Source organism: Panthera onca, chromosome C2 (assembly GCF_046562875.1).
Source record: "Panthera onca isolate mPanOnc1 chromosome C2, mPanOnc1 haplotype 2, whole genome shotgun sequence".
Taxonomy (NCBI): domain Eukaryota; kingdom Metazoa; phylum Chordata; class Mammalia; order Carnivora; family Felidae; genus Panthera; species Panthera onca.
Window position 1 is genome coordinate 81,955,734 of NC_138347.1, and position 24,631 is coordinate 81,980,364.

The 24,631-nt window shown below is 40.9% G+C and overlaps 1 protein-coding gene across 3 annotated transcripts in view; it reads left to right on the forward strand.

Moving 5' to 3' along the window:
- The window catches only part of LIPH (lipase H), a 45,387-nt gene that overhangs the window by 4,231 nt on the left and 16,525 nt on the right, over window positions 1-24,631 (forward strand). For 2 of the 3 annotated variants that reach the window (XM_060639450.2, XM_060639449.2), the window contains exons 2-5: window positions 13,974-14,341; window positions 15,576-15,684; window positions 21,412-21,513; window positions 23,175-23,264. In XM_060639450.2, the coding sequence (XP_060495433.1) occupies window positions 13,974-14,341; window positions 15,576-15,684; window positions 21,412-21,513; window positions 23,175-23,264 (669 nt within the window). Of the gene's footprint in view, window positions 1-9,990; window positions 10,275-13,973; window positions 14,342-15,575; window positions 15,685-21,411; window positions 21,514-23,174; window positions 23,265-24,631 lie in introns of all 3 variants that reach the window. The other variant, XM_078453163.2, reaches the window with a different exon arrangement.

Genomic DNA, 24,631 nt, shown 5'->3' on the forward strand with positions numbered 1-24,631 from the left:
ATTTATTTTATGTATCTATATCTATCTATCTATAGAGAGAGAGTGTTAATTTCCAGATTTAAAAAATGTGATAGAATTTCATGGTAGGTAGATATTACTCCCCTCCCTCCCTTCTACTTCTGTTAAAAATAGGAGTCCAACTCATATTCTGATCTCTCCAAGGCAGTTTCTGGCCTAAAGGGATTTTCATTTCTGGGACTTTGGGAAATTACTTCAGAACATTGTTTTCAGGCAAGCATTAAAATGTGCTCTAGTGTGGGTTGCTGGAAACATGCTGGCTTCACCAATTAACATGTGGTGAGCTGTGTCCCAGACATTGACTAGTACCCGTTGCCCAGAATGCAGAATCCTCAACAGTGTATCCCTTAACCTTGGACTCAGTAAATATTTCAGGAAACATCAAGTCAGTATGCCTGACTGTGGACCTCAGTTCTAAAGAAGGTATGAGCACATCTGTGTCATGCTGGGGGGTAAAAGAAATGATTGCTTGAGCAAGCCCCGGAACCCAAAACTTGAAATAAAAGAAGTGTGAGTCAGGGCCACACTTGTTTCACTTCCTGACTACATACCATGCATCAAGATTAAATTAGGTGGAATTTCACGCCCGTCGCTTGGGTTTGGTCACTGGACTACAATTCCCCAACCATAAATCTAAGAGAAACTGATACTTTTCTTTCTAATCAGTTGACCCAGCCACATTGAGAGGCTTAATAGGAAACGACCTGTGCTTATTGATTCTCATAGAATCTCAGAACTTTCTCTCCCCTTGCCCACACGTACAATTGCTTCATCAGTGGGTTATTTCTGTCTACAGTTCCATCTTCTCTTTTCACTGACAACTCTTTGGATCTGAGTCAGGAGCCTCTGCCTTTTTTTTTTTTTTTTTTTTTTTTAGCCTCTGCTTTTTGTAGAAGTTTTCCCCAGGCAGAAATGTGGGAAATGAAATCCATCCCCAAAGCAGGTAGAAACTAAAAAGCTAGAAAACTGTGTGTGACACCAGAACAGCATGCTCCAGGGCAGTAGGCCTTCTGAAGATAAAGCAAAAGTATCCCTTGGAAGCTTCATCAGAAAAGGAGTGGGGTTGTCAGTGATCAATCCGAGGGAATCACACTTTCGTCTCCAACTGGGACTCAGATGAAACAGGTCAATCCACGGAAACAAATGTCTGTTTAGTCTCTTGTATCCTAAATAAATACAGCCAGTGGTTAAAGGTTGGAGATGTCCTTCCAATCAAGAGGGCGTTTTGTCTATCCAGTACAGTTTTCTCTGGCAAAGATAAAACAAGATAACAGCTATAAGTAGTTCCTAAGCCTGAGAATAAGAGTAGTTTATTTTGCACAGGAACAGCCACAAACCCTCCTCAGAAAGGCTGACTGAAATGGGAGTTTTATTTAACCTCCAGTGGTACGAAATGGAGGTCCATCGGAGAAAGAAAATGAAGCTTGTTTTGATATTGACACAAAAAGAGAAACTTCTGCCCAGTTACCTCCAAAAGACTTTTCATCTTTTCACTCTGAAAAGTTGGAAATTATAGGAACCATTTCTTAAAACAGTTGTATTGAGATATAATTCACATACATGTAATTCACCCATTTAAAGTGTACAATTCAGTATTTTTACTACATACACAGATATATGCAACTCTCACCAGTCAATTTTAGAACATTTTCATGACCTCCAAGAGGAACCTGATACCCTTTAGTTATTGCACCCCTGTGTCCCCATCTCCCTTCATCCTCCAGCCCCTAGCAACCACTGATCTACCTTCTGTCTCTGTAGATTTCCCTATTCTGGATATTTCATGGGAATGGAATAGTATGATTTGTGGCCTTTGGTGACTAGCTTCTTTCACTTATAATGTTTTCAAGATTCATCCTCATTGTAGCATATTGTTGCAGGATTTTTTTACCTCAATACCCGGGGTTCATTGAACAGCTGCTTCGAAGAAGGAACAGGAGGACACAAAATGAGCAGCAGGAAAAAGTTTATTAGAATATAATATCAGAAAGGATATTCGAAAGTGAATGCCCACAGCTATAGGCAAGGGTCCTTGTTTTATAAGGTTCTGGTCAGCCCTCCCATCCCTACCCACTTGTTCCTTCTTAGGCCCTACCCTTATTGGCTTGATAGCTCTAGGTGCTGGGTTGTCCATCCTGATTGGCTCGATTCTGTCGTATGAAGGGTGCTCTATGGCCATATCATTCCTGTGGGTCATAAGTTTTATGATCTACTACTTATTTTTAGTCAGGTCTTTTGTCAAATTCCAGAGGGGAACCTGAGGGGGAGTAGGTGGGTCTGTTACATTCTTAAGAGGAAGCTTATGCCTGAGGGAGTTTGCTGTGGTCAGATACTCCCAGCATTGTTCCATAATATGTGTTTTTCCCCACCCAGGGACCTCAGGTTCTAATTTTTCCCCCTCTGCCTAATGAATCCTACCTATCTTTTCTTATCATAATATGGAACTATGAATATTAACTAAAGGATATTTAATAAGCCAAAAAAACCTGCTTAACATAAAGGTGACAAAACATCTATTTGGTCAACATTTTAATTCCAAGAGTAAAGTATGATTATGTTCAGATCTTTTAAATAAAATTAAAAGAAAATTTTAATTTCTTGCTACATTAATTTTTTGAGATTTGGGTTGTCTTTGGTCAGTAAGACTCCCCTGGAAATTTGTTTTCCTAAATAGAAGCCTCATGTCCTTTCAAACCAGCTAGCTTGCAGATCTTAGAATTTTGTGTCCAAAAGGAATGCAAGAGATTAGCTAAATCTCTAAGGAATGAGGAACCAATCTCTCAGTGTGAGAAAAGGGATGGCCCAAATAATTTATTTGTTTTGTCTTGTTAATGACAGAGCCGGAACCAAACCATGTTCTCTGACCAGGTAGAGCACTGTTACTAATATGCTTCCCTTTTCCAAAATCCTTCCAAAATGATGGAAGGAAAGTAATTGGTACTTACTGAGCACTTGCTTTATAGCAAATCCCACGCTAAGCAATTTACTTATTTTATTTAGCCTTCACAACAACCCTTTAAGATCAGTACTATGTTGGGGAGCAAGAATTTATTGTACCCTTCAAGGTGCTTCTAGCCAGACCAAGAATCAAAATGACATGAGACAAAAGAAAATCAAATTTAGGGGCGCTTGGGTGACTCAGTCCATTAAGTGCCTAACTTGTGATTTTGGCTCAGGTCATGATTTCAGGGTTTCATGGGTTGGAGCCCCGTCTAGGACTCTGAGCACTGGCCTCAGGGAGCCTGCTTGGGATTCTCCCTGTTTCCCTCTCTCTCTGCCTCTCCCTGACTCATATTCTGTCTCAAAATAAATACATAAACTTAAAAAAAAAAAAAAAAAGGAAAATCAAACTTAATTTAGTACCTATGGAGAATCCACACAGACATGGAAATTCCAAAGGACAGTCAGGCAAAATGTGGTATATATGTCATTCTAAACAGAGGAGAAGCAGGTATGGGTCTAGGACCTCAAAAGGAAGAAATGAATTCACAGGAAAATGAAAAAGTAAATATTTGGTCATCGTGTTTGCTGGGCCACTCAGAAACAATGGGGTAGAAAGAATTTTGGTCAAAGATGTCTTACTAGGTTCCTCCCTGTCTACAGTACCTACTTTATAACATAAGGTAGTCATCTATGGTGATAGCTATCTTCCTGGAACAGGTCCTCTATCTAAATTCTTTTTAGGCAGTTGAGGGGGAGGTAAAGAGGTTTTCCTGAATCTGCTTTTTGATTGCTTTTTAACTCAAAATAATCTTCATGCCAAGTAGCTCATGTTGGAGTGGACTGCCCTTGGCCCCTGCAACTATTAACCCAACTCATCTTCCACATCATCAACAACTATTAATTTTTAAGCATTTACTGTGCACCAGTGAATGCTTGCCTTATTAATTAATTAATTAATTTATTTATTTATTTAATTCTTTTCTTTCTTTCTTTCTTTCTTTCTTTCTTCTTCTTTTTTTTTTTTTTTAATTGAGAGAGAGAGGCAGAGAGAGAGAGAATCCCAAGCAGGCTCCAAGCCCAGCTAGGAGCCTGACCCAGAGCTCAATCTCATGACCTGACAGAAATCAACAGTTGGACGCTTAACTGACTGACCCACCAAGGCACCCTGCAGCTAATGCTTTAGATACTTCATAGACATTATGTCTATTTCTCACAACAATCCTGACAGCAGGGCTAGGATCAGGGTAAAGTCAGTGAGGCACTCACCAGGTGCAAAATTTAAGGGGATAAGGGACACCTAAACTCAATAATCAAGATAAATTATATTTATGATTTTAAAGCAATAAAAATTTTATCTTTCACGATATTTTAATGCAATGTGCAAATGCTATTTTAATATTTAAGTGATACTTTACTGCAAATAATACTATGAATATCATTAATAATGCATTCTCACAATGCATAACAAATGATTTGGATAAGTGATACTTTTTTGGCATAAGTGATATTTTAGTGTAATGTCTTTGAGAGATGAAAATCCATGCAAATAAGTCAATGATGAAAAAAATCAAAATTTTAATAAAGATAGACTGTTTTACAACTCTGTGTTATTGTATAATGGAAAAGGTCATTGCCAATCAGCCAGCCATTCCTGGGTCTGTGCCATGTTCCTTTCCTTGCTAGGTGGTTTGGTTTATGAGAGTTAACAATGATATATAAACAGACTGAATAACAAAGGGCTATATCTATGATCATGGCTTTAAGTTTACTTATTTATTTTGAGAGAGACAGAGAGAAAGAACGAGCTGGGGAGGGGCAGAGGGAGAGGGGGACAGAGGATCCACATCGGGCTCTGTGCTTACAGTAGAGAGCCTGAAGCAGGGCTCAAACTCATGAACGTTGAGATCAAGACTTGAGCCAAAGTTGGACGCTTAACCAACTGAGCCACTCAGCTACCCCTATGGTCCTATGTTTTGACTGACTGTAGAGCTTTTACAAACTTTTCCCACTGGTTCAAAATCTGGGAGGATATTTTGATAAGTATATATATAGTTTTTTCTCTTTTGCCTCAGGCTCAATATGGCTCAGCAGAGCACTGCCTGACAGATTGGCATTACTATGGTCATTTTACACATGTGAAACTGAGGCTCAGAGAGGTTAGATAATTAATTACCTGAGGTCACATAGCTAGGAGGCAATGGAGTTGACTTCAAGTCTAGATCTGACTCTAAAATCCGTGCTTCCAAATCGGATTTGGGTATTATGTTTATGCCATTAGACCAGGTTGGCAAACTTTTTCCATGAAGAGCCAGATAGTAAATATTTTCAGCTTTGTGGGTCATTGGTCACTTTTACAATCACTCAACTTTGCCTTTCCTTATAACAGGAAAGCAGCCATAGACAATACATAAATGGTCACGGCCAACTTGGCCTGTGGGCGACCATGCATTAGATCATAACAAAATACCTCAGGCACAAATATGTTATTTCTGAAGATGTTCTATCCAGATTTCTTTGACATCCTATCCTACTCTACTCTTATCTCTGGCTGCTCTCCATAGGAGTCTGAATTCCTCATTGGATAGGAGATATCACCCATCCGATTGTTATTTTCCAATTGTTAACAGGAACTGGCACTTCAGAGTAATTGAATTTCAAAATAAGCTGAAGAGGAAAGGCCATGTTTTTCCGGCTTCCAATAAACTCTAATAGAAGAGGTTAAGCTTTAGAAACCAGTTTAACATGCTCTGGGTTACTTGGTTAAAGGCTCTATTAATACTACTTCTGAGTAAACTTGACTTTGTACCAAAACAACACAATAACCAAAAGGAGGTTTGCTTTCTGAATTATTTTAGAAATATAAACTAGAAATTAAATATGAATAAAAAGAACTATATTTATGAGGGTAAAGCAATTTAACAAATTTGCTATTCACAAATATCAGGTCCTTGCATGCCCTCCAAATTGTCTGAGAATTTGGGACCCAACAAGTCAAGTTCCTGCTCTAGGTGCTGGGGCACAATAGTAGACAAAAAACAACACAGCGTTTACCCTCAAGGAACTTAAACTAACTTGTAACATGTCCAAAATAAACTTAAACTAATTTGGAACATAATTCCAAATTAAGATAAATTTATGTCCAAAATAAGATAAATTTAATATTTTCCTTTAAAATGTTACTAATTCTTGAGGAGAAAATAATGAATAACCTTAGGTAGTTTTAAGCAGAGAACATCAGAAATGGAATGCATAACCCATTTTTGTTTGCGTATTATTTTGCAGAGCTTATCACCTGCAGACATATTTTTTACATAGTTTCAGTCATAATGCATGTGTCACTTCATACTCCATTTATGTTATAAACATGACATCATACACTATTTGCAGCGTTCAGATGGATCATTCTGAATGACTGAATAATGTGTTAACAGGTTGATATTCGCTTCTTCATGCAACGTTTATTGGTGCCAACTCTAAGCCAGACTCTGTTGTTGGCACAGGGTATATACAACAATGGATAAACAGATCAGTTATCTTGGAGCATCTACACGAGCAGCGGAAATTATTTCAGAACAAAGAAAGAATGCTTCAGGCGTGTGGTAGGAAAAAAGCAAGTAGCATATAAGGGACAAAGTTCTCTAGAGTGGAATTCAATATAAGAAGAAAGTAGAATAAATAATAAATCCTGGGGGAAAGAATACTGTTCGAAGCCAGGTCGTCATTTAGGCCTAGGAATTCATTTATGGATATGAATAAACTTAGGAACTATATTACCCATTAACCCTTCTTGAAAAGGCAGTAATATTTAAAAATAAATATTTAAGACTCTACGTATTGATGTACCCACAGAAACAGAGAGTTTCTGTTCTATTTACTCAGAGTATCTATTCTACCTCCTCATTTTCTACCAAGAAAGGCAAGAAAGTTTAACACACGTTCCCTTTCACACCTTCTCTGTTCCCTCCTTCAGAACATACACACACATTTTTAAAAAATGTTTATTATTTATTCTGAGAGAGAGGGAGGGAGAGAAGCAAGTGGTGGGTGAGTGGGGTGGGGGGGAGGCGGGGGCTCAGATAGGAAGAGAGAGAATCCCAAGCAGATTCCACACTGTCAGTGCAGAGCCTGTCACGGGGCTTGATCTCACAGACCGTGACATCATGACCTGAGCCGAAATCGAGAGTAGGACACTTAACCCACTTAAGACACTTAAGCCACCAGGTGCTGCTTAAATATTTATTCTGAAACTCAAAAAGGAATCACTAGATGAACTAAAAAGAATTTTGGAACTAGTGAAAAGCAGGAGGTAGACACTGGATCAGTAGAGAGAAGTACTGAGTGTGCTGATACCATCATCATTTTTTTTATTTAAAAAATTATTTATTTTTTTAACGTTTATTTTTTGAGACAGAGACAGAGCATGAGTGAAGGAGGGGCAGAGAGAGAGGGAGACACAGAATCCAAAGCAGACTCCAGGCTCTGAGCTGTCAACACTGAGCCCCACACGGGGCCCGAATCCACAAACCATGAGATCATGACCTGAACTGAAGTCGGATGTTTAACCGACTGAGCCACCCAAGTATCCCTTAGACACTGTCTGTCACTAACTCAAGGACTAGAGCAGAGTAAGGGAAGACAACTGTTTTGACCAAGGACAGCAGCAGGAAACATGGCAGAAGTTAGAAACGTGCTCCCCAGTAGTCTGAAATACAGCTTCCAGATCCCCAAGAATTCTTGCTAGGGGTTCACACCGGTGGATAATGAAGTCTGAATAAATATACCCATGTTTGGAATCTGGAGCAGCTCTGTATGTAGTCTGCTTCTGGCCTACAGTCCACACATTTACATCCCATGAACAAAGATGTGGGTATTTCATATCAAGTTATAAAGGTAAACACCAGAAAAATTAAAGCAGGCAATAATCTTCCCAGTATGAGAAAGAATACGTAAATGAGAACAACAGAGTGAGACAACAGGGCAATCCATATGGCAACAGATGGTAAAGCAAGAATGCACTAAAATCAGAAAACATAGCATTACAGTATTAAGTCCATGCGTGTCAGCTGGGGTCCTCCCAGAAGCAGACACCGTCACGGGGCTGGACACACGAGCGATCTACCTGAGGAACTGTGTGGGAAGGACAAAGGAGGTGGGGGCAAGCAGAGAGAGCCTTTCCCCAACAATGCACATCTGACATGCAGGAAAGTGGGGGCGAGGAAGGATTGCACAGGAAGAGCTCAGCACAGTTGTGAGGATCCTTCAGCCAGGCTGATGGGGTGTGTCTGAGCCAGTTATTGGAATCTCACGTGAGGCAGGAGGAGCCTGCCTGGCCTGGCTCTAGTACCCCACTGTGGGTACTCAGTCACTGGCTGGGAGCGGCCTGAGGGAGCCACGGCTTCATGTGAACACTGTGGAGTGGCCGGAGGCACAGGTGACTCAGCCGTGCTCCCTGCAGCAGGGTCTAGTGAAGGCAGATCTGAGACAGGCACTTCTATGGCCTCCACACCAATTATGTCTGTTAGGCCAATAAACGTGAACTCACCTATTTTGTTTAACATTTTTTATTATTTTTTTTATATTTGAGAGAGAGAAAGAGACAGAGTGCGAGCAGGGGAGGGGCAGAGAGACGGAGACAGAATCTGAAGCAGGCTCCAGGCCCTGAGCTGTGAGCACAGAGCCCAACGTGGGGCTCGAACACCCAAGCAGTGAAATCATGACCTGAGCCGAAGTCGGATGCTTACCTGACTGAGCCACTCAGGTGCCCCTCATGTATTTTGTTGGAAAGCGTTCTCAGATTGGGCCATAAAATAAAACCCAGCTAGATGCTATATGAAAGATCCCTTAAAACACAGGGATTCAAAGGTTACAAAGGATAAAAACACGGTAGGCAAATGCTAACAAAAAGACGGTCTAGTTATAGCTTGTAATATTATTTGGTGGAATTCAAGGCAAATAAAGCACATAAAAATGAAGAAGGATATAATACCTGAAATATTAAGTCTAGGTAATAAAAGTAAAAATCTATGAAAATAAAACTTAATAGTTTGGGAACTTGAATTTGTCCTTCAGTGTAATGATGTTATACTTTGCTAAAGGGATCTTCCATTCTTAGTATTTAAATACATTATTTCACGATGATGTAAAAGAAGATTCTTGATTCCCAGACCAGGTGAAACTCCCCGTTTAATCCTCATTTTACACCATATTTCTTTTAACATGGCATATATCACAAGTTGCAATTTCATACTTGTTTGTGTGTTTTACTTCATTAATGCCTGACTCTCCCTCTAAAATGCCGCCTGACCCAGAACCTAGGAGAAAGTAGACTCTTGTTGGATGAATTGCACATTTCTTCCGAGGATGAGAGAAAATATATATAAAGCTGTTATAATATTTTGTACTAAGAGAAAGGAACGAGGAAATCCATTTTTCACTCAGTACTTACAATGGGCTTTTCCAGAGCCCAATGCATGCATTGAAAAATACATGAAGTCAGAGTGGTTCTAGCAAATGAAAAATAAATATCAACTTGTTCCGGAGGCTCCTGGGTGGCTCAGTCGGTTAAGCATCCAATTTCAGCTCAGGTCATGATCTCACAGTTTGTGAGTTCAAGCCCCACTTTGGGCTCTTTGCTGTCAGCACAGAGCCTGCTTTGGATCCTCTGTCCCCCTCCCTCTCTGTCTCTCTCTCTCTCTCTGAAAAATAAATCTTAAAAAAATCCACTTGTTCTGTCCTTTTTGCCTTTCAGTAACTGTCCGTTGTAAAGGGTCTGGTAAAGGCTCAGCAAGTCAAGGAGGTTGGCTGAGCTGTTCCATAGACATGAAAGGTGTGGCGGATGTGCTGAGAAATAGCTCTGGCCCAAACTTTACGACTCTTACCTGAGCCTTCCAATGACTCAGATATGTGACTTCTGACACACTGGCCTAATATTGCTCAAAACAAACAGATCTCTTCTTTGGAAGGGGATCTCTCCCTTCTCCAGTATGACCTCATTTGTGATTAATCTGAAAGCATTCCTTTCTGGGGCAGGTAGGTGGCAAGTGAAAGATGGCATGATTTCCCCAGGCCACCTGGTGAGTCAGTTACACAACAAGGAACAAAGCCCAGTTTTACTGATGGCTAAGACCAAGAGGCTCAGCCCTACCTCATGACACCTCCTGTTCAGTAAAATGACTAATTAAACAGTCAATTATATGCTCTGGGTCTTGCTCTACAAGCACCAGACAAGTTTCAGTCCACGTTCTCCAGGAGCATGCAATCTACAGGAAGAGAAAAATGAAAGAGGCCAAGAGATGGAGAAAATATTTACATAGGTGAGTGAGTAATTCTGGCATTTAAGGCACAACATAGTGACTGTAGTTAATTATACAGTACTGTATACTTGAAATTTGCTAAGAGAGTAGATCTAAAATGTTCTTGCCACATACACAAAAATATGTAACTATGTGGGCGCATTAACCTTATTGTGGAAATCATTTTATAATGTATGCATATATCAACTCATCATGTTTTACCCTTTAAACTTACTCCAATGTTACTTGTTGACTATATCTCAATTAAGCTGTGGGGGGGGGGAGGACAGACAATTGTAAGCATGCCTCACTGTATATACTACTTGCCAGTGTAGAGCAAAAGGAGGAATATGTGAGTTTGGGGCTCAATTTTTAACCAGTATTTTCTAGGGTGAGGGATTTCAAAGCCTCAATTTTTAACCCTCTATTTGAGCTTCTTCTGCCTCTTCTATTTTGGCACTTCATTCATTGCTGAGTATCCAGAGCCTCTGCAAGAAGTTTTAAATAAAAGAATACATAGGGGAGCCCGGGTGGCTCAGTTAAGCGTCTGACTTTGGCTCAGGTCATGATATCATGGTTCTTGAATTGGAGCCCCACGTCTGGCTCTGTGCTGACAGCTCAGAGCCTGGAGCCTGCTTCAGATTCTGTGTCTCCCTTTCTCTCTGCCCCTCCCTACCCCCCCCCCTTAAAAATAAATAAACATAAAAAAAAGCATACACGAATGGACTCAGGTTATTAAGAAAGGGTAGAGGGGCGCCAGAGTGGCTCAGTCAGTTAAGTGTCCAACTTCAGCTAAGATCATGATCTCACAGTTTGTGAATTAGAGCCCCGCATCGGGCTCTGTGCTGACAGCTCAGAGCCTAAAGCCTGCTTTGGATTTCTGTCTCCCTCTCTCTCTGCCCCTCTCCTGGTCTCTCTCTCTCTCTCTCTCTGTCTCTCTCTCAAAAATAAGCATTAAAAAAAAAAAAAGAAAGAAAGAAAGGGCAGAGATGCCAGGATGAAGTCTGTTCTGAGGCTCAGAATGAGGGAAGAGCAATTCCTGGGTATGTAAGTATAGATTGACTGAGAATAAGGGCCCAGGACAAATGGTTCTTAAATTTCTACTGGAGGAAGACACAGCAGGTGTTTCCCAAGGTACTCCTGTCTCCTTTTGGCCAGTCGCAAGTCAACAGTCTTCTTCTTCTATGCCCTCCCACGAAGAATGGTCATCCATAGGACCTTGCCCCCTCTACTGAATAGCTAAAGGACCATCTCCAACTTGTACCTAGGGACTGTTTGTTGTTCCACTTCACCTCCTTCTGGACTCTTCTCTCTCAGCCAAGTAGGATGTAGGAGAGTGTGCCCTAATAGTTTTAAATCGTTTTTGTAATTAAAAAAAAAAAAGTTTTCTCAAACATCATATTGTTGGGTCTGCATGCCAGTGTTGACCTGAGCTTTCATTTGATTGAGATTCATGATCACGGCCTTATACAATGTGATCACGGCCTTATACAATGTTGCAAAAGTAACACTTTATTTCAGTACTCAAGGACCCCAAAGCCCTCCTTCCTTCCTAACTCCTCTTTCAAGTTGCATCTTGATCTTTAGTTTATTTCCAACTTCCTGTTCCCTTTCAAGCAGATTTAAGCATTCTTGCCTACCTTCATTTTCTGATATCAGAACTTGCAACCTCCCTCCTGCTTTGCATGCTACTGATACGGCTCTTGCCCTTTCTTTTTCCCTTTTATTTAAGCTTTTCTTTGAAAATAATTTTAAACTTACAGAAAAGCTATAAGAACTCTTTAAAAATACACAGAACACCAATAATCCTTTACATGGACTCAACTACTGCTAACATTTTGCTACAAATGCTTTATCATTTACTGTCTCTCTTTGCCTCTAATTTTTTTTTTCTGAGCCATTTGAGAATAAGTTGGCCATTTAGTTATAGATAAACACTTTAGTTGTATTTCCTAAGAATTCAGATTTTCTCCTACAAAACCACTATATAGTTATCAACCTCAATTAATGTAACGCCAATACCATAATTTTATCTGATTTAGTGTTCATAACCCAATTTTGTCAATTGACCCAATAATTTCTTGTATAGCAATTTTTTTCTTCCATGGCAGGATCCAGTCTAAGACCAGATAACTGCACTTATTCATCATCCTACCTCTTCAGTCTCCTTTAATCTAGAGCATTTCCACAGTCTTCCTTTGTCATTTATGACATTGATGTTTTTTAAGAATAGAGGCCTTTTTTATTTTTAATTTTTAAAACTTTTTTTCTTGAAAAAAAATTTTTTTTTTTGGTGCCATAAGCCCCCTTCCCTGGCAGCCTGGCCACAGCTACATCACACCCAGCTCCTACAGGTCCTTTAAAAAAAAAAAAAAAAAAAGAATATTCCTCATTTTGTGTTTGTCTGGTTTTTCCCCCATAATTAGGTTCAGGTTAATACATTCCCCACTGGAATACGACAGCAAGAGGCACATGTGTCCATCTGCCCCTCAATGGTAATGTTTAGTTTGACAACCTAGTCAAGGTGTTGTTCCATTTCTCCATTGCACAGTTACTACTTTCGCCTTACTCATTAGCAGTCTGTGGGAGGAAGTTTGAGGAAATACACATGTGCTCCTTCTCAAAATAACCACCTCCTCAGTTTAATTCTTGCATAACCAATTTATTATGATGGCTGCCAAATGATGAGTTTCAACCCCAGTGTTCACTCCACATTTACCAGCTGGCATTCAGCACTACACCTTAAGAGTCCTCCTCTCTCTTCCATTTATTTGTTTCTTTGCTTGTTTATCTTGTTTCTTTGCTTGTTTATCCTGTTTCTTTGCTTGTTACAGAATCGTGGATCTGTTGTTTCCCTAAAGGTCTATAGTTCATTACTGTCCTTAATTATTTTGTGCTCAAATTATCCCAGATCTGGCCAGCAGAAGCCCCTTCAAGCTGGCTTTCTAGGTCCTTGTGACATGTTTTTAAACACTCGCTTACACTCTGCCACGACAAGATGTTCCAGCTTCATCATTTGCTTTTCTCCACCTCATCCCCAACCTTTCTCCTAAAGCCATCCTTAGAGCTTACTCAGCAGGATGAATGCTAGGTTGCTTGAGGAACAAAGAAGGATAGGGTCCAAGAAGGCACCGTGGTTCAACTGTTTCAGATGCTACTGAAAGGGTCAGGGCAAGGCACATCACGTTCTCCACTGTTGTCCCAGGCAGGTGCTCTAGACAAGGAAAGAGGTATTTGGACCATGCAGATGCAGTTACTGAGACCTCTACTAGGTGCTGGGCACTGTGAGGGATACATGGATTACAAAACACCATTCCAAGGAAGTGGGCCAGCAAGATAGACACACATGTACGTAAATATCCATCATGCACCCCTGAAAGTGTTTTCATTTTGCTGTCAATGAGACATACACAAGGTTTTGGGGAGTTCTGGGATGAAAGAGTATTAGGGCTGGGAGAGTTGGAGGAGGCTTCATTGGGGTGACTTTTGGATTAGACCTTGAAGGACAGTAAGACTTGGAAAAATGGTTTTCCTGCTGAAGAAGAAGTCACTACTTATGTGTGCTGAATAACGTATGACTTTGCAACTTCATTCAACTAGATCCAGCCTCCTGCTGGGTGCTGTAAAGCACAGAAGGAACTCCAGTGAATGTAGGGCAGCACTCTTGTTTGACGCCCAGCTAAGGAAAGAATTGTCATGCCATCTAATTTTTATTTTCAGACACAGATGAAACATGTCCTTCATTCACCAAACTGAGCTTTCACAGTGCAGTGGTCGGTACAGGACTAAATGTGAAGTTGATGCTCTACACCAGAAAAAATCTGACCTGTGCACAAGTCATCAACTCCACAATTTTGGGGAACTTGAATGTGACCAAGAAAACCACCTTTATTGTCCATGGATTCCGACCTACAGGCTCCCCTCCAGTTTGGATGGAGGACTTGGTACAGAGTTTGCTCTCCGTAGAAGACATGAATGTGATTGTTGTTGATTGGAATCGAGGAGCTACAACTGTGATATATAACCACGCCTCTAGTAAGACCAGAAAAGTAGCAGAAGTCTTGAAGAAATTTATCGACCAGGTGTTGGTAAGAGAGCATTCTCTGACATCATTCAGGGGCAAATTGAAGCTGGCCCATTATCTGGAGATTTAAAACCAAGAGAGAGCTGCAGTGAACAGAGGGACTATTTTAAAAACCTGAATAAGCCCCAGGGAAGCTAGACTGAACGCCTAGAGGGAAGGCCCATAGATATGGTTGTGCAAGTTGTGCACTGCCCATCTAAGGGAGCACAGCTGTCATTGTACATGTCACAGATCTATATATTTATTATGATATTGTCCCACCAATAACAGTAAAGTGTCCTCAGGAAGGGACATCTTTTCCTAATTCACATAAAGGTGTCTTACGGGTCAGAGAGATTTTTGTCTAGGGGTTTTCTGGCTTCACTGTAGAGAGATTCCTCATCTTCTATAAGTATTCCTTTTCCTAGAAAAGCCTAAGATTTACTGACCAGATTATCCAAAAACCAAAACTGATGAACATGGTCTGATGAGAGATTTGTGTGTGTGTGTGTATGATTTATATTTTTAGAAGACTCACAAAGATTAAATAGATCTTGAATTTTATTTAGTGATCTATCTCATGAATTGCCCCCCTTTATAAAAACAACAACAAAAAGTTACTTTATATCAGGACTATTTCAGAGAGAATTAGGTCAGGTGGCCACTGTGGCCAGAGGGAGCAGAAGTTTCACAAAGCTTTCCACTAAAGACACAGCCCTGGGAAAGTGAATATTAAAATGACTCATGACAGGCTGTCCCAGCAGACTGTGGTCAGTGTCGTCCCCCACCCCCACCCCTTCCTTTCCTTCCTTCTCTCTCCATGGAGAATTCATTAACTGAGCCAGCCTGAAGATAAAGGAGGTTATCAAAATGTTTCTTTGCCCTTCTCCTCAACTGGGAGGGATTTAAAGATGTCTCAGCTTGGTTTCTAGCAGAAGCATGAATAGAGACACCATGGCATAAAGGTTAAGGCACAGGCGTCGAGTTGAACAGACTGGTTTGATTCCTGCTCTGCCCCTCCCCAATTGCCTGATATTGGGCAGGTTACTTTGACGCTGGGCCTCAGTTTCCGCATCTGTATAATCAAAGAAGAATGTTTACTTTGTTGTTGTGACATTTAAATGAGCTCATAGGTATAAGTTGCTTAGAAATGTTTCTCCAAAGAAGTGTCTTCAAAGTCAAGTTTAGGCAATTTCTCCAAATGTTGTCAACTCCATGGCCCCTCACAATTTATAACGATGGACCTCTTAAAATTCCAGGTAGAAGGAGCTTCTCTTGACAACATTTATATGATTGGAGTAAGTCTAGGAGCCCACATATCCGGGTTTGTTGGAAAGATGTACAATGGGCAGCTGGGAAGAATTACAGGTAAGGCTTCCTGTGAATGGACATGGGGTAGTTGGCCTGGGCAGGATGTTCACTGGGAGATCATGATACAGACAATTCAAGTCTTTGGGTTCAAAGCCAGCTCTTCCAATTATTTAACCTCTCTGAGTGTGTGTCCTTTTGTGCAAAGGTGAAGCCATGATAATACTGACCTCAGGTTATTATTTAATAAAATATGTGCAAAACACTCAGTAAGTTGTATATGCCATAGAAAACGTTGGTGGTAACTTTATTTCTCTTATGGTTAGGAATAACAGCTATGTCCCATGGGGATTTGATCTGTGCTGTCCAAACAGCGATCTTCCTTTCATTTAATCTAATATAGCCTGAACTACATACGTAATATGTTTCCATCCCCAGGCACAGCTGGAATCTCATGATAGGAAAATGAGACGGGAATTTTGATAGAGGGGTTTACTCTCTGAATATCAGCTTTCAGGACAAAGCTAAATGAAAACTCAGAAACAGCAGGTGAAATCCCAAACAAAGGTTCCTTTGCTGGGTTCTCTTGCCTACTGCTCCAGTAACTTTCCACAGCTACAGAGGATGGGATGAGGGAGGCTTTCTGTTTCAGAGACTCAAGTCTTCTCCCCCCATTCATACCCTTCCCAGAATCCATTCTTACACACAGAGAACTATTTTCAATCTAGGAAATCCGGAGGGTAGTAGACAATGAGGAAGAAGAGATTCAAACCAACTATACTTGTGAGGTAAACTTTTAGGGCCACTGTTTCTAAATGTGCTTCCTGGTACCCCTGGGCAAGTCATTCTCTCTCTCTCTCTGTGTCACATGTGCGCGTGCACACACACACACACACACACACACACACACACGCGCGCGGTCACGCGCATCATGGATGTCTCCTTTAGCCCTGCTATTTGAGGTCACATTGTTCTGTTTTTCCTGGATATTTTCTCTCACTTTCACACCAGGGGCCAAGGCCTCCCTCATCTTATTTACCTGCTTTCCTCGGGAGGCAGAGCGCTTTTTTACATTTTTCACATTATTATTATTTTTGTTTTAGACTGCAACATGTCCTTTTAAAAAATTTCATTTCCCTTATGGGATCAAAGGACAGGTAGCTTGAATCTGCTTGTGTCCCTTATCTGTTGGAAACTCTTCTTCTGATGGGTGGGACTCTCCCTGAGAGTGTGTTAAGAACCTGAACAGCTCTCCAAAAAAAAAAAAAAAAAAAAAAAAAAGTCCTGATTTTTAGTGTCTGCTGATCTCCATGGTCTGAATACTCTCACCACTGCTGATTTCAAGCTACCAGTCTGACATTAATAACCACAAAGTTTGGGAAGAGGTGAGCAAAATCTGCCCTCCAGTCCTGGGCCTGGAGGGCTCCAGCCCACCACTACTTCATTCAGTCTCACCCCCAGCTTGGTTCCCAGCAAACCTGCTCCCATGACTATTGTGAATGTGAGTGCAGTGTAACCTGCTTTCTGACCGTGGAAATTCCCCAAGCCAGTCTGCCTTCCACTCTGGGCCCACGTGGCCCGGACTCAGCTAATGGTCCACAGCTCAATTTTCTGTGGCCCCTGACTTTCCCATGTCCTCCGGATTCCTCATCCTCTCTGATCCCCAAAGTCAAATCTCAGCTGTTCTCCAGAGCGGCTTCAGGGGTGAAGTGTTCCCCTTCTCTGCTCACCTTCCACCACCTTTTCTGACTGGGTTCACCAGATTGTAGAGTGGGAACTTAGTCTGTTGCCTAAGGATGAAATTCATACCCAACTCCCCCAATTGGATGGTTCTGCTTTTAATTATCTGGCCTGTAATGGTGGCTTTTTTCTTCCATTTCTCTTTCTTCTGACATTTTGTTTTTTCTCTCCAGGCACATCTTCTGGTTTCTCAGTAACTTCTTAGTTTTTCTTTTTCTTTTTTAATTTTAAGTAGGCTCCCTGCCCAGTGTGGGGCTTGAACTCATGACCTTGAGATTAAGTCTCATGCTCTACCAACTGAGCCAGCCAGGCACCACTATTTCTCTTTAGCTTCTTTAGCACAAGATGGCAGAGCATAAGTGGATTTTAAAATATTCCAAGTACCTACATCACTTGATAATATATTACATTTGCTTCTCAAACTTAAGGGTATAAAAAAATCTCCTTAGGGGTGCTGGTTACAATGCCAACTTGCTGAATCAGCACTCTGGGGGTGGGGTCCAGAAGTCTACTTAAAAAAAATTTTTTTTAATGTTTATTTATTTTTGAGACAGAGAGAGACAGAGCATGAATGGGGGAGGGTCAGAGAGAGAGAGAGGGACACACAGAATCTGAAGCAGGCTCCAGGCTCTGAGCTGTCAGCACAGAGCCTGATGTAGGGCTCAAACTCACAGACCGTGAGATCATGACCTGAGCCGAAGTTGGAAGCTCAACAGACTGAGCCACTCAGGTGCCCTTAGAAGTCTACTTTTAACCAGACAATGCAGGTGGTCTGAACACCATACTTTGAGAAATGACCATAGAGCTATGCTGTCCAATATAGTAGCCACTAACTAACTACATGTAGCCACTGAGCACTTGAAATGTGGCTAATGCAAACTGAGATGTTCTGTAAGTGCAAGATACACACTGGATTTCAAAGACTAAGTAAAAAGAAAAGGATATTAAAAATCTCAATTTTTGTATATGGAGTATATGTTGAAATGATAATATTTTAGATATGCTAGGTTAAATAAAATGGGTTAGATACAATGTATTATTGAAATTAATTCTCCTCTGGGTGCCTGGGTGGCTCAGTTGGTTGAGTGTCCAACTGATTTTGGCTCAGGTCATGATCGCAGTGTCATCGGATTGAGTCCCGAGTCAGGCCCTGTGCTGAACATGGAGCCTGCTTAAGATTCTCTCTCTCCCTCTGCCTCTCTCCCTTGCTCACAGGCTCTCTCTCTCTCTCAAATCAATAAATAAAATTTAAAAAAATAAAAAAAATAATTCTCCTTAATTCTATTTACTTTTTTAAAATTGGCTTCTAGAAATTTTAAAATTATATACGTAGCTCACATTATTGGACAGTGGTGCCTTAGAGAGTTCATGGTGAGGTTGGGGATGGGAATATGAGGCCCCTGAAACTGCATGCAAAATGTCAGCTGTCTGTCCTGGGGAGAGGTATATTTTGGATGTCCAGGGAGAGGTCTAGGACTTTCATCAAATTCTCTAACTGGTTAATACTGTAATAAAAGCCAATGAGGGGCACCTGGGTGGCTCAGTCGGTTGGGCATCGGACTTCAGCTCAGGTCATGATCTCACAGTTCATGAGTTTGAGCCCCATGTCAGTCTCTGTGCCGACAGCTTGGAGCCTGGAGCCTGGAGCCTGCTTCAGATTCTGTGTCTCCCTCTCTGTCTGCCCCTCCCTCTCTGTCTGCCCCTCTCTGTCTGCGCCCGCGCGCGCTCTCTCTCTCTCAAAAGTAAATAAACATTAAAAAAAATTAAAAAATAAAAGCCAATGAGCACTATCTAGACACTTTCTTGGTGATCTTTAGGCAATAAGAAAGAGCTCCATTTTCCCATTTTGTTTCTAGTCTATAATAATCTCAAAATGTTCTGGATTCAGATCTAGGAGTCCTTTTATATGTCTTCTGAGGTAGCCATTGATTCCACCTCCATTTTGCAGATTAAAAAAAACTGAGGCTCAGAGAAGTAAAGTGACCTGCCTAAGGTCATACAGCTGGTTGATGCTAGGTTTGGGGCCCCACGTCACATCTGTCTGACTCCAATGGTCTCTGTCCACACAAAATATATTGCTTATTGGGCACTTTAACTGTGATTTTTGGCTGACATTGTAAGCTGATTATTTGCTACGAATTGTCACTAAGGTGATCATATATCCAAGCTCACTATCCCTGTCTCCATTTGTGCCTTCTGTCCTGACATAATTGTCAATAGTGCCCTCATCACTCTCAAATTTGCCCTGGTTTGAATGTTATATAGTAAACCAATTTATCTGCTATAGATCCAGAGGTTGCTACAAACTGGGGCTCTGACTGTTCCTTAGACCAGAAGGGCTTCCTGACCAAACTCTTTCCAAGATTATGAGTTTCTCACGCTGTGTTGAGGATGTCCTGCCGACTTGGGTGTCTGGGTGTTCATCCATCTCACATCAGTTTCAGTTGAGAACCGACCAAGGAAGAAGAAAAGCTGGAGGGGTGGGGAAGAGAAAGATAAGGAAAGGAGGCAGATAAAGACAAGCCTCAAGGAAGCAAAGTGTTGGCAGAGGAGAAATAGAAAGATTGAGGCTAGAACCAGGGAAGTCGAGGCAAGAATGCTACCTCTTGGATTTTATATCTAACCCCAGGGGATGGAAGACGCTATTTAAAATGTCTTTCACAGGGGGCGCCTGGGTGGCACAGTTAAGTGTCCGACTTTGGCTCAGGTCACGGTTCGTGGGTTCAAGTCCTGCATTGGGCTCTGTGCTGACAGCTCAGAGCCCGGAGCCTGTTTCAGATTCTCTGTCTCCTTCTCTCTCTGCCCCTCCCCCACTCACGCTCTGTCTCCCTCTGTCTCAAAAATAAAAAAAACATTAAAAACAAAATTTAAAATGTCTTTCATAGGTTAAAAATTTTGTTAAAAATTTTTAAAATATTTATTTATTTTTGAGACAGAGACAGAGCGTGAAGAGGGGAGGGGCAGAGAAAGAGGGAGACACAGAATCTGAAGCAGCTCCAGGCTCTGAGCTGTCAGCACAGAGCCCGACGCGGGGCTCGAACTCACGAACTGTGAGATTATGACCTGAGCTGAAGTCGGACGCTTTACCGACTGAGCCACCCAGGTGCTCCGATAGGTTAAAAATTTTGAAACATCCTTGAAACATTCTTCACTCCAGGTAGGTTTCTAGTAAGCAGGGTTTTGAGTATCTCTGGTGTTTTCCTGTTATTGTTTTAAAGTTGTTAGCTGTGGTTAGAACCTGGCAGGAGCTGCACTCTTGTTTTTCCAGCTGATGGTTAGGAATGCCCAGCTAACAGTGACCAAGGGCAAGAAATCAGCTCAGGCATTTATGGAGTGGGTTAATTCTGCAGGAACTGACACCCATTTTTTATCCCTCTTTGATATCTGGCCTGACCAGTGAGTTTCATACTTTCCCACTGAGCTTGCCAAACCCAGTGCAATGAAACCAAGAGCTCCATAGAGAGAGTTCGTTGCATTGTGAGGCTGCTACTCTGGTTAAAATACTTCAACTCCCCGAACCTCAGTTCATGCATCTGTAAAATGGGAATAATATCTACCCTGCCTCCCTAACAGGCTTGTGATGTGGATCATATGACTTAGGATATATGAATAAAAATTGAAACTGTACAGGAGTTTTATTAATAATAAGAAGGAAAGGTTGAGTGGGGTTTCTGGATCACTTAAAATAGAATCAGGATAAGTATAGCATCTGCTTTTTATATGCACCTTCAGGTGCTTTTTCCCAAGGAACCAGTTTATCCCCATGTCCCTGGTCCCCACGTCTGTGTGCTCCCTGCTATTGAGCCCTGCACAAGATATAGCTCCTAATGGGGTCTGGATGCCATTCTCAAAGGGCACCACCTCTGCTGTGGGAAAAGGCTACGGGGCTGTAGAAAGGAGGCTGACAAAGCAGGAAGGGAATGCGAGTGCTGGCCCACACGAGCGTGCCCTGCAGCCTACTTGCCATCCTCATGGAGAGGGATCAAAAGCCTGGCTGCAGGTGACTCATGGCGTGGGGCTACCAAGCTGACTCCGTTTTCTTTCCAGGTCTCGACCCTGCGGGCCCTTTATTCAACGGGAGACCTCCCGAGGACAGATTAGATCCCGGTGATGCACAGTTTGTTGACGTCATCCACTCCGACATTGATGGTAACATTCCTGTCCTTGTGGGTCAGTGAGCACCCGGCTCCCAGACTCCTAAAGAGTCTCCCCCTGAGGGGATCCTCATGCAGGGGTGGATCAGGTTCTTCCAGATTCCCTCTTTTCCTGCGGGGCAGGGTTCCAAATCCACCCAGGTATTGAAGGGACACTGGTTTAATGCAGGGATGCAGGATGTCTTGCTGGAGTGGAGGTTTCCCATCAACTTTTCTTATTTTTAAAGTGACCATCTTGACCAATCAAGGACAGGGTGATTTTCACACTGTGTGGACAAATGTTTCCACATATGCAGCAGGGTTTGGATGCATGATTTCCATTTTTTGGGTTTTTCTTGGGTCTTTCTCGTTTTCTTAAGCTGAAAGATAAGTTCCAGTGTTGTGTCTCTCTCTGGAGAGCGATTCTGAGCCATGTTTAGCTCTCCAACTTTCTCTGGATCTTCCTGGCCATTTCCATCTTTTATGGTGCTGATTTCATAGCTGGGATTTGGTATAGGATATAGGGTTTGGGTGATGTTAAAGGTGAGTCTTTATATACAGACGTCTAGGACAAGAACTAGAGTAGGGACCTTGGAAGGCTGAGGGGACAGAGCAGAGTAGTCTTTAATAATACACCCTCTTTGTGATACAGCCACCTGAAAAACCCTTGATCACCTATCATGGGCTCTCTGATGTGGTATTCAGCAATTGTTGGCCTTAAAGGAAACAGCTGCATTCTTACGACGCAGTTTGCAAAGCGTTACCTTACTTAAGTGCAGTACCTCGATGCCATTTTAATGCTTGATGGAATAGAGTAATTTATTTTTTATTCCTGGAGAGAAAGTGAATTTTGAGGAAAGAATAAGCTTTGCAGTCAGGCAGGGGTGGACTCAGATCCCAGGTTTTGTCCTTTCTAGCGGGATCATTTCATTCTGTAAGTCCTCTGATCCTCAGTGTCTTCATCTGTAACTTACTTCACCTGAATTTACCAATGGCCACTTTTTGGACAGTGTGAATGTTAGAGGAAAGGTGTATAAAAGGTATAAAAACCCCCACAGGCACATGTAGGTTCTCCATATATAACAGGTATTATTATTATTGCAATGGTACACTATGTATACATGTATAAAGTCTTTTAATTCAAGCATTTGACCGATTAGTTTGTAGTTATAAGGTTAAAAAGAATAAGCAATTATTAAATCAATCTATATTTTTCCTGGTCCCTGTTTTCTAGAAGAGTTTCCACTTAAAAAAATTTTTTTCTTACAAAGTAAAAGTTCATTTTTTCCTGTTTCTTTCTTTTTTTTCTTCATTTTTCCCCCCATTTTTTATTAATTAAAGTCTGGCACAAATGCAGTTAGAGACCCAGGAAGCACTGGCAATTAGAAGGTTCCAGCCAAATATAAAGAAGAAACATACAGTTTTATCAGTCTTGCTGTGAATGACTGACCAAAACTCCCTTACATCTTGAGAAATATTGGAAATAGGTTCCCCTACTGTCTTTATAATCTCCTAGTTGGAAATCCCTGCTTCCTAACTAACTAGCTGGGTAGGTTTGAGCAAAATATTTAAATATGTAGAACAACAACAACACAAATGCCTGCCTATATCCTTCAGGCAAATGAGCTACATGATGTGAAAAGTTCAAAAATAAAACCATAATATATTTTCCTTTAGCACTGGGCTACAAGGAGCCATTAGGAAACATAGACTTCTACCCAAATGGAGGATTGGATCAACCTGGTTGCCCCAAAACAATATTGGGAGGTAAGGGCAAATACTTTATATATTGTATAATAGTGGTTTTTAAAAAGGCATATTTCAAAAATCTGATATCATTCTATGGGTAATAGTTTTTAATAGAAAACAAATCATCTGAGAAGATAGAGAGAGTATAAATATAAATGAAAAATTATTACTCAAATATACTACTTAAAAAAAACAAAACATTGCAGCATTATTGGCAATAATGAAGATACGGAAGCAACCCAAGTATCCATTGATAGTTGAATGGATAAAGAAGATGTGGTATATTTACACAATGGAATATTGCTCAGCTATAAAAGGGAATCAATCAAATCATTTGCCACAACATGGATGAATCCACAGGCTGTTATGCTAAGTGAAATTAGAGAAAGACAAAGGGGAGATGGGTGAAATGGGTGAAGGAAATTAGGAGTACATTTACCATGATGAGCACTGAATAACGTACAGAATTGCTGAACCATTATATTGTACATCTGAAACTAATATAACAGCATATGTTAGTTATGCTTCACTTAAAAACATTTTTTTAATGTTTTTTATTCATTGTTTTTGAGACAGAGAGAGACAGAGCATGAACGGGGGAGGGTCAGAGAGAGAGGGAGACACAGAATCTGAAGCAGGCTCCAGGTTCTGAGCTGTCAGCACAGAGCCCGATGCGGGGCTTGAACTCACGGACTGTGAGATCATGACCTGAGCTGAAGTCGGACGCTTGGCCGACTGAGCCACCCAGGTGCCCCAATTATGCTTCATTTAAAAAATAAATTTAAAAAATAAGTAACCATAACCATATGATTAAGAGCTATTATGAATTATTGCTCTCTCATGAAAAGGTGTGTCTTTGACCTAGAAATTCCATATCTGGAAATCTCTCCTAGAGAAATAATGGAAAATGTAAACAAAAATCAAAGTGTAAAAATATCTGACATAGTATTATTTATAGTAGCTGCATTTTAAGAAATAATCTAAATATCCAACATGGAAAATTGTTAAATAACTATGATATGCCCACACAAAGGAATATAATTGCCAAAAAGTCATATTTTCAGATTAATGAAAATGCTTACAATGGGATGTTAAGTGAAAATGACACAAAACTATACAGTATCATCCCAATTTGTTTTTTAAATGTGTATTTGTACATGTGTAAGTATAGAAAAAAAGACCAAGCATAAATGCTGCAAATAATTATTAGGGGTGAACTGTGGATATTGGACTTCTGGGTGATTTTTGCATCATTATTTCCCATTATTTTGTATTTTCTAAATCAACATGTATTATTTTATAATAAGAAAAACTTCACAAAGCAAAAAAAAAAAAACGGTAGATGGCAACATAAAATAGTAGTATTTTATTCCGATAAAAAACCC